This window comes from Podarcis cretensis (genome assembly GCF_951804945.1).
Source record: "Podarcis cretensis genome assembly, chromosome: 14".
Classification (NCBI taxonomy): domain Eukaryota; kingdom Metazoa; phylum Chordata; class Lepidosauria; order Squamata; family Lacertidae; genus Podarcis; species Podarcis cretensis.
The window spans coordinates 22,377,230-22,392,800 of record NC_137183.1 but is presented as its reverse complement, the minus strand read 5'-3'; the positions used below and the strand labels follow the sequence as shown (position 1 = coordinate 22,392,800).

The 15,571-nt window shown below is 45.1% G+C and overlaps 1 protein-coding gene across 2 annotated transcripts in view; it reads left to right on the top strand.

Annotated features, from left to right (window-relative positions):
• Window positions 1-15,571, top strand: part of LRRK1 (leucine rich repeat kinase 1) — a 73,304-nt gene that overhangs the window by 39,212 nt on the left and 18,521 nt on the right. For both annotated transcript variants that reach the window (XM_079954151.1, XM_079954152.1), the window contains exons 15-22: window positions 1,867-2,031; window positions 3,252-3,424; window positions 4,313-4,433; window positions 5,878-6,037; window positions 6,891-7,167; window positions 10,745-10,916; window positions 13,262-13,425; window positions 13,772-13,911. In XM_079954151.1, the coding sequence (XP_079810277.1) occupies window positions 1,867-2,031; window positions 3,252-3,424; window positions 4,313-4,433; window positions 5,878-6,037; window positions 6,891-7,167; window positions 10,745-10,916; window positions 13,262-13,425; window positions 13,772-13,911 (1,372 nt within the window). The remainder of the gene's footprint in view (window positions 1-1,866; window positions 2,032-3,251; window positions 3,425-4,312; window positions 4,434-5,877; window positions 6,038-6,890; window positions 7,168-10,744; window positions 10,917-13,261; window positions 13,426-13,771; window positions 13,912-15,571) is intronic.

Sequence of the window (15,571 nt, the reverse complement as noted above, 5' to 3'; positions counted from 1 at the left end):
CAACCTTTCTCCCTCCTCTATGTGACATCCTTTTATATATTTGAACATGGCTATCATATCACCCCTTAACCTCCTCTTCTCCAGGCTAAACATGCCCAGCTCCCTTAGCCGTTCCTCATAAGGCATCATTTCCAGGCCTTTGACCATTTTGGTTGCCCTCCTCTGGACACGTTCCAGTTTGTCAGTGTCCTTCTTGAACTGTGGTGCCCAGAACTGGACACAGTACTCCAGGTGAGGTCTGACCAGAGCAGAATACAGTGGCACTATTACTTCCCTTGATCTAGATGCTATATTCCTATTGATGCAGCCCAGAATTTAGCTGCCGCTGTTTAGCTGTTGTTGTTGTTGTTGTTATCATCATCATCATCATCATCATCATCATTATCATCCCCACTTTTCCCTTTCTTTCGTTGAACTGACCCTGAAGGCAAACACTTTAAGAGGGTTCCATGGCTCAGGTCATCCTTCTACTCACAGAGGGCAACAAGGATGGCAATAGAGATGGAGTTGGCACAATTGTTCTGCCCTCTCCCCCTCAACCTGGAAGACAAGTAGGCCTGGAGAGAAAGAGAAGATCTGTATCTGCCTTTTTCCTCATTGTTCCATGTGTGAATGTACACACATGGAACAAGGACTCCTTTTGCTGGACATGGAATTGCCGCTCTGGGGAATTTTGGATAGGACCCTTAGTCCTGTCATCTGGATCCACTCTGAATTGGGCTCGGCCTTTTGAGGCCTCTCAGCCCTGCAGCATGGTGAAGATGTCATCGCTGCAAGCTTAGGGCCAGCTCTGACTTGAAGCCAGTCCAGAATCTGGGCATCCAGATGGAAATTAATTTGGCTTTTGTATTTATTTATATTTAGATTAAGATGTCAAAATAAAACACCTTTCAGAGCACAGGTGCCCTCACAGCAGAGTGTGTGAAATTCCACAATAAACCATAATAATGTATAACATCGTCAAATCAAAACCACATTGCATCCCTCAAAAATGAACAGGGCCAGTGGTTAATACAATGCAGATTAAAGTGCCGTATGACTCAAGTAGTAGCTGTTTTTTACAACTGGCAATGATACAGCCACGTATATTTCAAGGGGGGAGAGTTCCACAGACATGGAACTGCCACCAATAAAGTCTTGCTCCTGGTTCCCCTCATTGCAACATCTCTTGTCAACAGACCAAGGAGCAGGGCCTCAGAAGCTGATCTTAAAGCCGGGGCATACTCCTACAAGCTAGGCAGCCATCAATTAAACTTGTCTCAAGCTAGGTCATTGCAGATTATAGCCTGAATATATGTTTCTCTGTGTAAAAGTTCCTTTTCCAGGCATCTCCTTTCACACCTTGAGCATCTTTTTACCTTTATCTGAACAGATGTTAGGCAGTCCTGCTTCGCTTCACCAACAGATTTTCTTCTTTTGTAAAATGTACTGGTCGGTTTGAGGGAAGTGGGGTGTGGGTTGATGGCAATAATGTTCCTCTCCCCTGACATATGAAGGAAAGGAGAAGGGCCCTTCCCAGCCAAAATTAGCCGTGCGCTCTTGAGAGACAGAAAAGGGCCAATTGATTTAATGAAGGAACGGGAGCACTGCTTCTTCCCCAGTCTCGGCAGATGACGCCTGCCTTAGCAGTGAGCAATTAGCTTACATTTCCTGTGGAAGTGATAGCTGCCCTTGACAAGCCCTTCTTTCTTCAGCTGGAGCATGAATACCCATTGATACCCTACTGTCGAACATTATGAAGCTACTTTGCGGGAGGGAGGGGCGGTGCACGAGTTTATTATGCATTGACTATTATCTCCATGTGATTTACTTTTAACCGCTATGGATGTTGTCTCTCTCTTTCAATGTTTCTCTTTGTCCAATTAGGTTGATTCAGTTGAGTTTAACGTCTGGGATATTGGAGGCCCTGCCAGTATGTCGACAGTCAATCAGTGTTTCTTCACAGATAAGGCATTGTATGTCGTCGTCTGGAACTTGGCACTGGGGGAAGAAGCTGTTGAAAATCTTCAGTTCTGGTTGCTAAATATTGAGGTGAGTAAGGCGTCACTGCTGCCTTGCAGGACTTCTTTTTATGCACTGGTGGGAGAATCCAGTGTACCAGTGGAGGTAGTGCAGAGTAGTGTCAGAATCTCATTAATAAGACTTTGTGGCTATGTACGCATTAGCAGCTTGAAACGCTGTGAAGTGACTTGAAACAAAATGGAGGAAACTGTTCTCCTTGTGTTTCAAGTCACATGTTTTATGTCACTGTACATGCCAGAGAGGAGGTGGAGATGTCTTCCCCTGACGCACATTACCTGATTTGTTTCCCTATTTGTGCAACTTCTCCAAACGCCAGTTCAGTGAAGCTTGTCATCTGAGCGTGTGCTGTCATCTACGCAGTGGCTATCTGAAATGTACACACCTCAGCTTAACTGCAGCTTAGCTTTTGAAATCGGCTGAAAGCCGGTTTGAGGGAAAACCCTTGGAACACTTATCAAAAGACTTCAGGGTATATTGATTGTGTACTCTACTTCATACACCAGCAGCGGGAGCACACTGGAAGCCGAAGTAAACACTAATGTGTACACAGCCTTGGCTAAAACCACCATTCACTTTTACTGTTCCATCTTGAAACTCTAATCACTTTGGACTGAAAACAGACTTTCTCTGGACCTCACGTACGCCAACTGTTTACTTCACAAATTTGTATTTAAACACTTCCAGTCTACAAGAAATGCATCTGAGAGTGGCAGTGTTCCTCTTGTAAACATTTGCCTGCACATGGTAGAGCCAGGAGGTCCTATTCTCTTCCTTCTGATTTCTTACTGCGTCAAAGATGAGCAAGTTCTGATGGATGTAATCCAGTCTTATGGATAAGTCAATGAGAGTGACTAGGGCCAGGTCCACATCATACATTTAAAGCACACCCAACACACATTTAAAGCATGTGACTTCCCCCAAAGGATCCTGGGAGCTGTAGTTTGCCCCTCACATACAGTTCCCATGATGCTTTGGGGGGAAATAACATGCTTTAGATGTGCATTGGATGTACTTCGAATATATAGTGTGGATCTGCCCTAGTCCTCAAAAAAATGTTACTTTTCTCCTGCAAACAAATCAGAATGAATATGCAATAAAGGAGAGGACATAAAACTTCTGTGCAAGCTTTGTGCAAAGGAATTGGGACGGATGCTCAATAAACAGGTCACTTTGCATTTGAACCCGGTGAAGCTTGCTTGGGCCAAATAAAAATTAAAAATTCTTTCTAGGCCAAGGCTCCAAATTCAGTTGTGCTGGTAGTGGGGACACACCTTGACTTGATCGAAACTAAATTCCGCGTTGAACGGATCGCCACCCTGAGAGCATATGTCCTGGCTCTCTGTCGATCTCCTTCTGGCCCGAGAGCCACTGGCTTCCCAGACATCACAATGAAACACTTACAGTAAGTACGATGTCACATTCTCCCACCCACCCCAAATTGTAAATGCAGTGAACTCTCTGTAGTGCTTAGTATATAAAACCAATAAATTGGGATAAGCTTGCAGCTTGCATTGACTCGCCAGCCACCTCTTTCCAGCTATATTGATGCTGGCTCTGATGACCCAGCCACTTGGAGACTGAATCAGAATACTACCATGGTTACACCCATGCTTCTGGTACTTAGGCAGTAGATGAACTGGGTCCAACAGCAATCCATACCAGCTAGGATACTTGCAGCCCAAGTACAGCATCCTCAGTACAGATTCTTTGTGTTCTTGATGCTAATATATTGCTGCAGACTCACCAGTGCCTTGGCCAAACCCCTTTTTCTTTTTTGCAACTCAGTTGTATTGTATTATGGGTTCGGTGTCTTGTGCTTGTGTGACCTGTGTAGACTGATTTCTCTCTCGGAAAGCCTTTCCCACTTAAACATGCAACTTCGCCAGACCACTCACCATCATGGAGCAAGACTTGTGTCTTCTGTCTCTAGGAAAATTCCGCTCCAAACTATTGTCCTCCGAACTTGAATGAGGCTTCTTTCAGAACCTTCTTCTAAAGCCCAGTCAAGTCCCAGCAGCCCTGATTCTTTATCCTCTACTGCCATCTCCTCATGTACTTCCTAAGAACGTAAGATGAGCTCTGCTGGATCAGGTGAAAGGCCCATCTAGTCCGACATCCTTTTCTCAGAATGGCCAACCAGATGTGTATGCAAAGCCTGCAAGCTCCCACTGCATATCTCTTCAAGGGGAGTGGTGGAATGGGATGGCAGGCAGATGGTAAAAATGACAGTGTGAAGAAACAGCCATTTGGTTGAGTAAGGATATCTTATCTTCGTGTTTTCTCTTTGCAGTGAGCTCTCCTGCAGGACTCTGGAAGGCCTGGATGGGCTGCGCCAGCTGATCTACACCATCACTTGCCATATGAAGGACGTTGGGAGTTCTATTTGCTCACAGAGACTCGTCGGGAGATTGGTGTGTACCTTTCCCTGCAGTAGAAGACCACGTCAGCTTTGGATGGTTAAAGGTTTCCCGTATGAGCCCTATTCAGAATGAATGCTACTGGCTGTGATGGCTGTGCTCTGCTTCTGTACCTAGAGGCAGTAATGCTTCTGTATACCAGTTGCTGGAAAGTACAGGAGGGGAGAGTGGTCTTGTGCTCAAGTCTTGCTTGTGGGTTTCCGACAGGCATCTGGTTGGCCACTGTGAGAACAGGATGCTGGACTAGATGCATCACTGGTCCAGCAGGACTCTTCTGTTCTTTCATACTGGGGACGTGGGTGGCGCTGTGGTCTAAACCGCTGAGCCTCTTGGACTTGCTGATCGTAAGGTCGGCAGTTTGAATCTATGCGACGGGGTGAGCTCCTGTTTTTTTGTCCCAGCTCCTGCCAACTTAGCAGTTCGGAAGCATACCAGCACGAGTAGATAAATAGGTACCACTGCGGTGGGAAGGTAAATGGCATTTCCATGCGCTCTGGCACTCATCACAATGTCCTGTTACACCAGAAGCTGTTCAGTCATGCTGGCCACATGACCTGGAAAGCTGTCAGCGGACAAACGCCGGCTCCCTCGGCCTGAAAGTGGAGATGAGCGCTGCACCCCTTAGTCAAATTCTACTGGAATTAACAGTCCAGGGGTCCTTTAGCTTTAGCTTTAATACGGTTCAGAAGCAATATGTTGATCAATGTTTAAGTGGGGGCTGCACTCTCTAGTTTCACCCCTGATGTCACAAACAGCAGCTTATACCTGTGAAGGTTTCCTCGCAGCAGAAGTTTGCACTGAACGCACAGACTTTCGGATTGGAGGTGGGGGGAGCAAGGAAGACACCTGGGTTGGTAGCTTGGTGCAGGCTGCTCACCGTAGACTTGCTCATGCATCAATTTACTTCTGCACAGAACTGTGGTGTAACCTCATTCTCATGTAAATGGGGGCAGGAATGTTTCTGATTGAATTATAGCAGCAGAAGGAAAATTCTCTATCCCTTCTCCATGTTAGAGAATTCCAGCAAAAGGCTCAGCGGAAATTGCCAATGTTCACTTATTCGTCCCATATCCAGAACTTAAATCAGTGCAGCAAATATGATCATCCTGTAATGATTAGGACAGAATAATTTAGTGACATTATAACTAATGTAAGTAATATAATTTTGTCACAATGGACAGTGACATGAATAATGTTTTCTTGGCAGAAGGCATACTGCAGTGGAAAGGAAACACTGATGATGATGAAGAAAGTGGGGCAGAATGAAAAACGATGCCTTCTTTATTCACCATTTCCCCCTCTCAGTTGCATATTCTGCTTCAGAAACATTTGATGGGAATTTGTTTCTGAATCCTCAAATGAATAAATGAAATCCTGTATACAAATGAACAGAGCCACGGCGTTCAGAGCATAATTGATTTTCAATGTAATTTAACAGATCCCAAGGAGTTACTTGAGCCTCCAAGGATCCATCATAGCTGAACAACTGAACAGAAGTCAAAACGACAACGTACAGTATCTAACAGACAAGGAAATAGAGCAAATCGTAGAGAACACTCGAGGCAATGACATCAAAGACTATGAGGACTTGCAATCTGGTATGCCTGCATGTAGTAACTTATTGGAAACCAGCATGTTTTGTATTTGTGAATGTGTGTCTTTTCTTGTGTGCGTACACTTTGCTTGAGGATGTGTCACCCTGAATTTACAAAAGGACTGCCTGAAGCATTATTTCCCAGCTTGACCACTAAGATAATCCACAGGAGTGTTATTAGCAATTCAAAGAGTTGGTGGAGAAACCATGGTGGCTTCAGTTACTTACCCAACTGAGCTTTCTCATGTGGTCAGCTGGCTAACTAATCATGGGAAACCCTGCATTGATGTCAATCATAGGAGCATAGGAAGCTGCCTTATACTGAAACAGGCCATTGGTCCACCTTGCTCAGTATCATCTACACCAGCGTTCTTCAACACTGGATGCCCAGATGCTGCTGGACTACAACGCCCATCATCCCCAGACAACTTAGCCCAGTGGTCAGGGGTGATGGGAGTTGTAGGCCAACAACAGCTAGGGACTCAACGCTGAAGACCAGCAGTCTACACCAGGGTTTCCCAAACTTGGGTCTCCAAACTTGGGTCTCCCATCATCCCTGATTACTGGTCCTCATAGCTAAGGATGATGGGAGTTGTAGTCCAAAAACAGCTGGAGACCCAAGTTTGGGAAACCCTGGTCTTCATGGTCTGGCAGTGGCTCTACAGGATTTCAGAGAGGAGTCTCTTCCGAAGAGATGTCAGGGATTGACTTGTGTCCTACAGCCCCCCCAATGTCTCTTATATTTTCCAGAATCAGACTTTCAGAGCTTGCAGATAAGTTGAATACAGCCCAGTGGAGAGGTTAATAAACCTCCTTCCTGTGCTCATAGCTTACCTGGCGCCTTCCTTTCTCCGCAGCAATCAATTTCCTGATCGAAACAGGGACACTGCTTCACTTCCCAGACACGAGCCACGGATTGAGAAACCTTTATTTCCTCGACCCGGTTTGGCTGTCAGAGTGCCTTCAAAGGATCTTCAACATCAAAAGCTCAAAGTCGGTTGCAAAGAACGGTGTGATCAAAGCGGAGGACCTCCGGATGCTGCTGGTTGGGACAGGGTTCACCACACAGACGGAGGAACAGTATTTCCAGTTCCTTGCCAAATTTGAAATTGCACTGCCGGTAGCCAACAACAGGTACACTGGTAATTGTCGCCGGGGCGTGGCTAATTCAGGCAGTTGGAGACAAACAGAGACAAGCCACATCCTCACCATACATTTAAAGCAGCATGATACCATTTTAACAGTCATGACTCCACCCCCCCAAGAATTCTGGGAACTGTAGTTCATCAAGGGTTCTGAGAGTTGCTAGGAGCCCCCTATTGCCCTCATAGATGCTCCTTTTATGTCAAATCAGCGCTTCAGTTCCCAGAGTTCCCTGTGGTATTGATGGTTAAACCGCTCTGGGAATTGTAGCTCTGTGAGGGTCTCCTAGTAACTCTCAGCACTCTTGACAGGCTACAGTTCCCAAGATTCTTAGCGGGGAGCCATGGCTGGTAAAGTGTTATCACGGCGCTTTATAGTGCGGCTGTGGCCAGAGAGAGGTGGCCTCAGGTGTTCATTGCAGGTGTTGCCGCAACAGATTCCAAAGTGTGCATGTCAGGTGCTGGCTTTTGGATGGCCTTCAACTAAGCTTTACTCAGTGCAGACCTATTGAAATTAACGGCCCTTGCGTAGTCATGTTCATTGATATCTCTGGGTCTCCTCTGAGTAAAACCGAATTGAATACCACCCTTTTGTGTCCAAACCCTTTGGATTCAGTTCAATGGCAGAGGTTGGATGGCCATCTGTCATGGATGCTTTAAGCTGAGATTCCTGCATTGCAGGGGTTGGACTAGATGACCCTCAGGGTCCCATCCAGCTCTTTCTATGATTCAGTGATGAAGCGTTGCAACATACAGGGCAGTGATGTTCCCTGGATCCCTCACAGCTCTGGTCTGGGGAAAACCCTGGCCAGGCCACCATCAGACCCCACAACTGTGCTCTGCCCTGTCCTTGAATGCTTAACTGTGACAGAGACACTGGTGTCTGTTGTCAAGTGTGGATGCTGTAGTTGACATTCCTGCATTGCAGGGGGTTGACCCTCAGGGTCCCTTCCAGTTCCACGATTCTATGGTTGTTGTTTAGTCATTTAGTCGTGTCCGACTCTTCGTGACCCCATGGACCAGAGCACGCCAGGCCCTCCTGTCTTCCACTGCCTCCCGCAGTTTGGTCAAACTCATGCTGGTAGCTTTGAGAACACTATCCAACCATCTCATCCTCTGTCGTGCCCTTCTCCTTGTGCCCTCCATCTTTCCCAACATCAGGGTCTTTTCCAGGGAGTCGAGTCTTCTCATGAGGTGGCCAAAGTATTGGAGCCTCAGCTTCAGGATCTGTCCTTCCAGTGAGCACTCAGGGCTGATTTCCTTAAGAATGGATAGGTTTGATCTTCTTGTAGTCCATGGGACTCTCAAGAGTCTCCTCCAGCACCATAATTTAATTTACACACATATACAACCAGAGCATAGAATGGAGGGACTCACAGCATTGACACTAACCCATTAGGTTTCCAGCACAGAGCAAGACTAGTCTAGGTCTTCCAGCATCAGCCAAAACTCACAGCTGCACATACACAGCCCCTCTTGGCCTGTTCTTCATCCTAGGATGAAGTGGCATTCAGCCAAGTAAGGTGGGCAAAAGCTTGCCCCTTTGTCACTATGGCAACAGAGCAGACCTCTTTGCATATGGTAAATAGCAGTAAGCTGGCCCGTCAAAGCCATTATGTTCCCAAGAAACTTGTCTGGCCCTTTTAGGGGCCTCTTCTACTAGATTCTAAACATGCCTTGGAAGGGAACCAAGGCATCATCCAGACTGATCCCCCCCCCCAAAAAAAACCCCTCCAAACTCATAACAATATATTAGTAGGCAGCTTGAGGAAAGTTGGTTAGATTTGCTAAGGTTCTCACCTTCACTGATGGATCATGTCCTTATCACAAACACACACACATCCCTCAGATTTGTCTGTTCTGGAGAGTTTCTAAAAATAATTACAAGGAACTTGCTCTCGTGAAAGACATACCAGCCATTGTTTCTGCTGAGGAAATTGGGCCTTAGACCTTTGGGTCCGACCAAAAGGAATTTGGGAAGATCTGTGCCAGACATGTCCTGGGGAAAGGAGTTCTTAAATGATGACATAACGAGCCTCTGTGAATTAAAAAAACAAAAGCTTTGCTTGACACCCATGAAGCTGGCAGCTTATCTGTGCTTCAGAAGCATTTAGATTTCTTTGTAGGTTTGCTTCTCTCTCTTTCTTTTCTGTAAAGGCAATTCCTGCAGGGAAACAGGTTATTACATTGTCCCTTGCCCCCTCAGCACTCTCTTCAAGCCCCCCCTTATTTTGCTGCATCTTTAGGCAAATCTTGTTGCCATTTATTGATGCCGTTTCTATGGTTAGTTACCTCTGACAGGCTGCTAGCAATTACCGTCTAGTTTGCCTGACAGAATTGCAACCCTGTCATTGGCCAAGAAGGGGAGGGCAAAGCTGCTGTCGGCTGAGAAATGTACTCTGGAATGTTCCGGGCCATTTACAAGCAGCTGATGCTCAAGCACAGAGTTAAATCTGCCCCTGCACTTTGATGCTGTTATGGCAAAATGTGCTGTTTATTTATCTATAAATAAATTTGAGGTCCATCCTCCCTCCATTAAACAACTCACCAAGGCCCTCCAACCATTCCTCATGCTGCAGTTGGGGTGTCCTCCTCTTGGTGGCCATGCAAACACAAGTGTGTGACGACACCTTACATTTTTATGCCCATAAGAAGAAATAGTATCCTTAGATTCCCAAGTTTGAGAGGTGTAGTCTAATCTATTCCACCTAAGTCCCATGGGGGGAATTTATCAGGAAGTATAAACCTGCACAGGGACATGGGTGGCTCTGTGGGTTAAACCACAGAGCCGAGGACTTGCCGATCAGAAGGTCGGTGGTTCGAATCCCCACGACAGGGTGAGCTCCCATTGCTCGGTCCCTGCTCCTGCCAACCTAGCAATTCGAAAGCACATAAAAGTTCAAGTAGATCACCCCAGCGGGAAGGTAAACAGCATTTCCATGTGCTGCTCTGGTTCACCAGAAGCAGCTTAGTCATGCTGGCTACATGACCTGGAAACTGTACGCCGGCTCCCTTGGCCAATGAAACAAGATGAGCGCCACAACCCCAGAGTCGGCCATGACTGGACCTAATGGTCAGGGGTCCCCTTTACCTTTTATAAAACTGCACAGGTAAAGATGCCTATGGCAACAGGTTCCTCAGGTAGCTGTTGGTTCATTAGAAGTTTCCCATGAGCCCATTTTTACCTCGGCACATTGCTGGGCTTAAGGGAAATCAAGAAATCTTTCAGCACCTGATCGTGTTTTTAAAATAAAATAAAATAAGGGAGTTTGTTTTTTGTTTAGTGACGCAAACATCCCATATTATTACAGTACTCAAAATCCATTCCAACAGACGAGCCTCTAAGCTACGTCTGTTCCTTGCTTGTCTCTTTCCATGGCATAATTTTAAACGCAGCAGCCCCCAGAACCACAATATCGTACCGCCCTGTGCTGCTCCGGAAGTTTAAAACGTATATGATTTTGGCTGTGCTGTTTACAGCAAAACTAACATGTTCTATCAGGCAGGCCAAAGGCATTTGTCACTCTGAGAGCCACAACTCAGAATCTGGACGTTTTGTTTGGTTTCAGTTACCTCCTTCCCCACCTGCTTCCTGCCAAGCCAGCCCTCGATATCCATGGCTTCCGCCATCAGACAACCAACACCATCCAGAGGGTGTTCAAGATGAGTTTTGTTCCCGTTGGCTTTTGGCAGAGGTTCATAGCTCGGATGCTCATAAGTCTGGCAGAGATGGACCTCCAGGTAGGTAGACGCAAACAGCGGCAAAAAAAACCACCTTAGAAAATAATCCTGGTATACGATGAAACCTTACATGACAAGATTTGTTGCTAAAATGCCCACCTGTCATTTCCTGTTTGTGCTATGTTGCTTCTGTCACTCCCTAGTGTGACCAAGAAACAGAACACAGGGTTAGACCACACAAAGGACTATGGGCTCAGTTCTCAGTGACTTTACTAAGTATTTATTTATTTATTTATTTAAGGATTTCTATACTACTGTATCATAAAATATCAAGGTGGTGCACACCGTAAACGTAAAGCACAATTTAAAGTTGGGTTTTTTAAAAAAATTAATAATTATGGATTGAATAGCTGCAAAAGCATTGCCAGAGAGAAAACTCCAGAAAATGTGTTGTCAAGGCCACGGGACAGATTTATTGAACTTTGGTATGCAGCATATGGCTTGTACATTTGGCCAGAGAGTAGAATTTACCTGTTGCAACCACACAGGGAGATTTTGGTAAAGAGAAATAAGCAAGTTAGTTATTAGAGCAAGCATGTAACTAGGATAGAAAAGTTTCTGGTTCTGAGCTAACTAACTACAGCTAGAGAAAACAAAGGAAGTTGTGCTTGCTCCTTTATTATCCAAGGATAAACCCAAGATTACCTCTCATCCTGAGGTGTTGATAAAGGAGGAGGAGGAGGAAGTTGTATACAGGATGCATCCTTTGAGGCATCAGTCTAGATTTCAAAGGAAGGAGAGATCTTCATAGGTAGGCTAGGAATCTGAAGGTCCCTTACTCTCTGTTTTAACTCTTTGCAATAACTCTTTGCAAGATGTGTTCTGCAAGCTAAGTTGCACCCAAATTTCCAACATTTATGCCCACCTCAACTGTATCCCCTATATAAGGGAATGGTTGCTGTGTGAGAACAGGATGCTGGAATAGATGGGCCACTGGTCTGATCCAGCAGGCTCTTATGTTCCCTCTTACTCCTCTGGGGAAACGGGGGAAAGGAAGGCAGGGCAGCGAGACACTACCTAATGGGGGTCCAATTGTCTCCTGAAGGGTCCTTGCGATATACAAGCCATATGCATGTCTGATACCCTCCCTTCACCTTGCACAATGACAGGCATTTTGGGAGCAGTCTGACACAAGTTCTAGGATGTGCGCTAACAAGTTGGAGTAAACTTCTTTTGTTTTGTTTATCCTCACGCAAAGATTATTCCAACATGATTGTCACCACCAGTTTGTTTTGCTTAAAACTCTCAGTGGCGACGCATTTGGCACTAGTTTAATTCTCGGCACACTGATTACATTAGTATTAACTTCATTGGCAATCTGTGTAATTACCCACCCAATCTTGTTATCTTGTTGTTATCCTGTCATCGCATCAAATTGTTCAGCTGATTTGTATCAGTGCTGATGACAGGAATGATGCCAGGGGACTGCAGGAGCTTATCAGGCTCCTTATGAATATGCAGTTTTTTAAAATAAAAAAAAACCAACTGATGCTAAAAATAGCTTAGCATCATTCCTGACTATGGTGGCTATGCAGAGTGCAGTCCAGCTCTGTTACATTAAATGGAAAATTGGTCATTCATTCCAAGGGCCACATTCACCTCAGGGCAAACTTCGGGGGTCCACATGCCAGTGGTGGGCAGGGCCAGAGAAAAATAGGTGGGGCAACAAAGGTAAATCTTACTTTTGTACAGTATTATAGTTTCTGCATGCACCTCTTCATTCTCCATCCTGGAAAACAACCTCTTAGATGATATTTAAATATTTGCAATGTGTAGGAGGAAATTTGAACTCTGTATAGAACACTAGCAGGGAGTGCCCGGAGCTGCCCAGGATTTATTAGAAACCCAAAAATACTGTGTTTTTTAAATGAATATTGTTGTTAGCGGGTTTGGACCAATCACACACAAAAAACGGATGGAGTCTTGCCAAAGTCATGTTTTGGTCCGCTGGCTTGATTCAAAATGGTGCCTGACATCCTCACCTCAGGGACCTTCATGCTGAGCTTGGCAACAATTTATCTAGAAGCGTCTGGACACATAGAGAACAAATGGCCATAACAGACAAATATGCAAAATATATAGTAGTTAAGGAGCTGCTTTATGCTACACCAGACCCATGACTGCTTGGCTCAGCATTGTCTTACACTGAGTAGCCAATGGCACTCCAGAGTTTTGGGCAGCAGTCTCTTTCAGCCATCCCTGAAGAGGCAGCTGGGGCATTCTGCACCAAGCTAGGGCCATTTTATTGATTCCAATTAGCAAATGTGTGACTGGCAGCAAGAGCATATGTGTGCGGATTGGGAAGACTTTGCACCTGATTCTCTGAATTCTTTCTCATATTCCAGTTTGTTGAAAACAAGAAGACGGGCAAGAGCAGGAATAAAAGAGCCGCTGTCTACAGTTTCACAGGCACACAGCGCAACAGATGCAGCACTTTCAGGGTGAAAAGAAACCACACCATTTACTGGCAAGAGGGGCTGTTTGTCACCTTTGATGGAGGCTACCTGAGGTAATGGTTGAAGTGCAGCAGGTACAACCAGGGGCATTTCTCACAAGACCCAAAGCAATCTCAATGTTAAAATGTTGGATTTATTTCCATTATACTGTTCACCAAAAAAAAGGGGTGAGCCACAGGGCCTATATAGGATTGCCACCAGGGTTGTATCGGGTTGCTGGGCCATCATGAGTCCAAATTTTATTGATGTGAATCACCTTGGGAGATAATACCTGGAGATGCCAGGGCTACAATCTGGGTAAGACCCCAGGCAGCTGTAACTCAACAGGAATTGCTGTAATGATCCTGCTCTCCCGTCCTTTTCTCAAAATCGCATCTTTCGGATTTCTCCTCCTTGCAGTGTAGAGTCTTCCAACGTAAACTGGAAGAAGAAGAAAAGCGGCGGCATTAAAATCATCTGCCAGTCAGACATGAGAGATTTTTCAGCAATGGCTTTCATCACTGATCATGTCAATTCTCTAATAGACCAATGGTTTCCAGGTAAGAATTATTTCTGAAAAAGTTGGCTTACAGCAATGATGACTTCGCCACGACTCAAAGAACTGCACTTCAGGCATCCTTGAAGATCTGGGAACCCAGGGTGGTGTTTTCAACTTCTTCTCCATTGAGTGGATCAGTTTTATGCCACATCTCACAATCTGATCTTAGAACAGCCTTCAGGTCTCTATGCTGCATGGGAGGGCTTGGATCCGCAGAGTGGAAGAAAACGCAAATGTTCATGAAATGCATATCTAAAGCCACCTTGGGAATCAGAAGCTGGTTGTGCAATTTTCTATTATTGTTTTGTATTTTGTTGTTTAGTCGTTTAGTCGTGTCCGACTTCTTCGTGACCCCATGGACCAGAGCATGCCAGGCACTCCGGGCTTCCACTGCCTCCTGCAGTTTGGTCAAACTCATGCCGGTAGCTTCGAGAACACTGTCCAGTCATCTTGTCCTCTGTCATCCCCTTCTCCTTGTGCCCTCCATCTTTCCCAACATCAGGGTCTTTTCCAGGGAGTCTTCTCTTCTCATGAGGTGACCAAAGTATTGGAGCCTCAGCTTCATAATCTGTCCTTCCAGTGAGCACTCAGGGCTGATTTCCTTAAGAATGAAGAGGTCTGATATTCTTGCAGTCCATGGGACTCTCAAGAGTCTCCTCCAGCACCATAATTCAAAGGCATCAATTCTTTGGCGATCAGCCTTCTTTATGGTCCAGCTCTCACTTCCATACATCACTACTGGGAAAACCATAGCTTTAACTATACGGACCTTTGTCGGCAAGGTGGTGATTGTTTTGTATAAGTACTATCAAAAGCAATATTTTTAAATAAAATCTGCTGCCTAATTAATCAGAGTCCATTTGAAAGGTCTTCTAAGTAATTAATCTCACTAAGCAGTCAATTAATCTCATTGGGCAATCGATCAGATGTTGTTGACCAACAAATAATGATTCCAGGCTAGTGATCTTCTGACATTAGTACATCCTCAGGGATATAAAAATATTGTTTGTTGAAACACTACTTTTTTAAAAAATAGAATAAAGTTAATTGTTTATTATTCTGTACTATTAAATTATGTTAATAAAAATCATGTTAAAAATTATGAAAAACAATCGATGCTTGCCCCTTCCACCAGGTGGGCAGCTGTTGCACTTGGTTGCCATCCTGGGCAATGGACAGGCAGCCGTTGAGGGAATTCCCCTTGAGTTCCCACCAGCTGCTGAAGTTCAAATTGGCCAGTGAGTTGCCTCCTCTGGGGTGTGTGCCTCACTGGCTGAGAGGGCATTGGCTGCATGCATGCCCTGGCAGCCAGCAGAACAGCAACAGCAGCAACAACTTAAATATAATAGGTAGACTTCAGTTAGTCTGCCATTGCTTTCAATAATCCTATTCTAAGTAGAACTAACATTGGAGACCACCCACTGTTTTTGCTTGTGTACACATTCATGACATTTAATTGGCTGGCTAAAATCCACATGATTAATTGACCTGTGATTTCTTTAATTGGGTGACCTTCGTGATAGCTTATGAATGTTGCTAATGCAGGGTAGAGTGTAAAACAATTTTTCAAATCAAATGCAAATTCTGGTCAGTGTGTAAGTTTTGCATTTGAATTGTAGGCAAGACAAGGATGAAAACCAATACAAGCACCCCCTATGAAA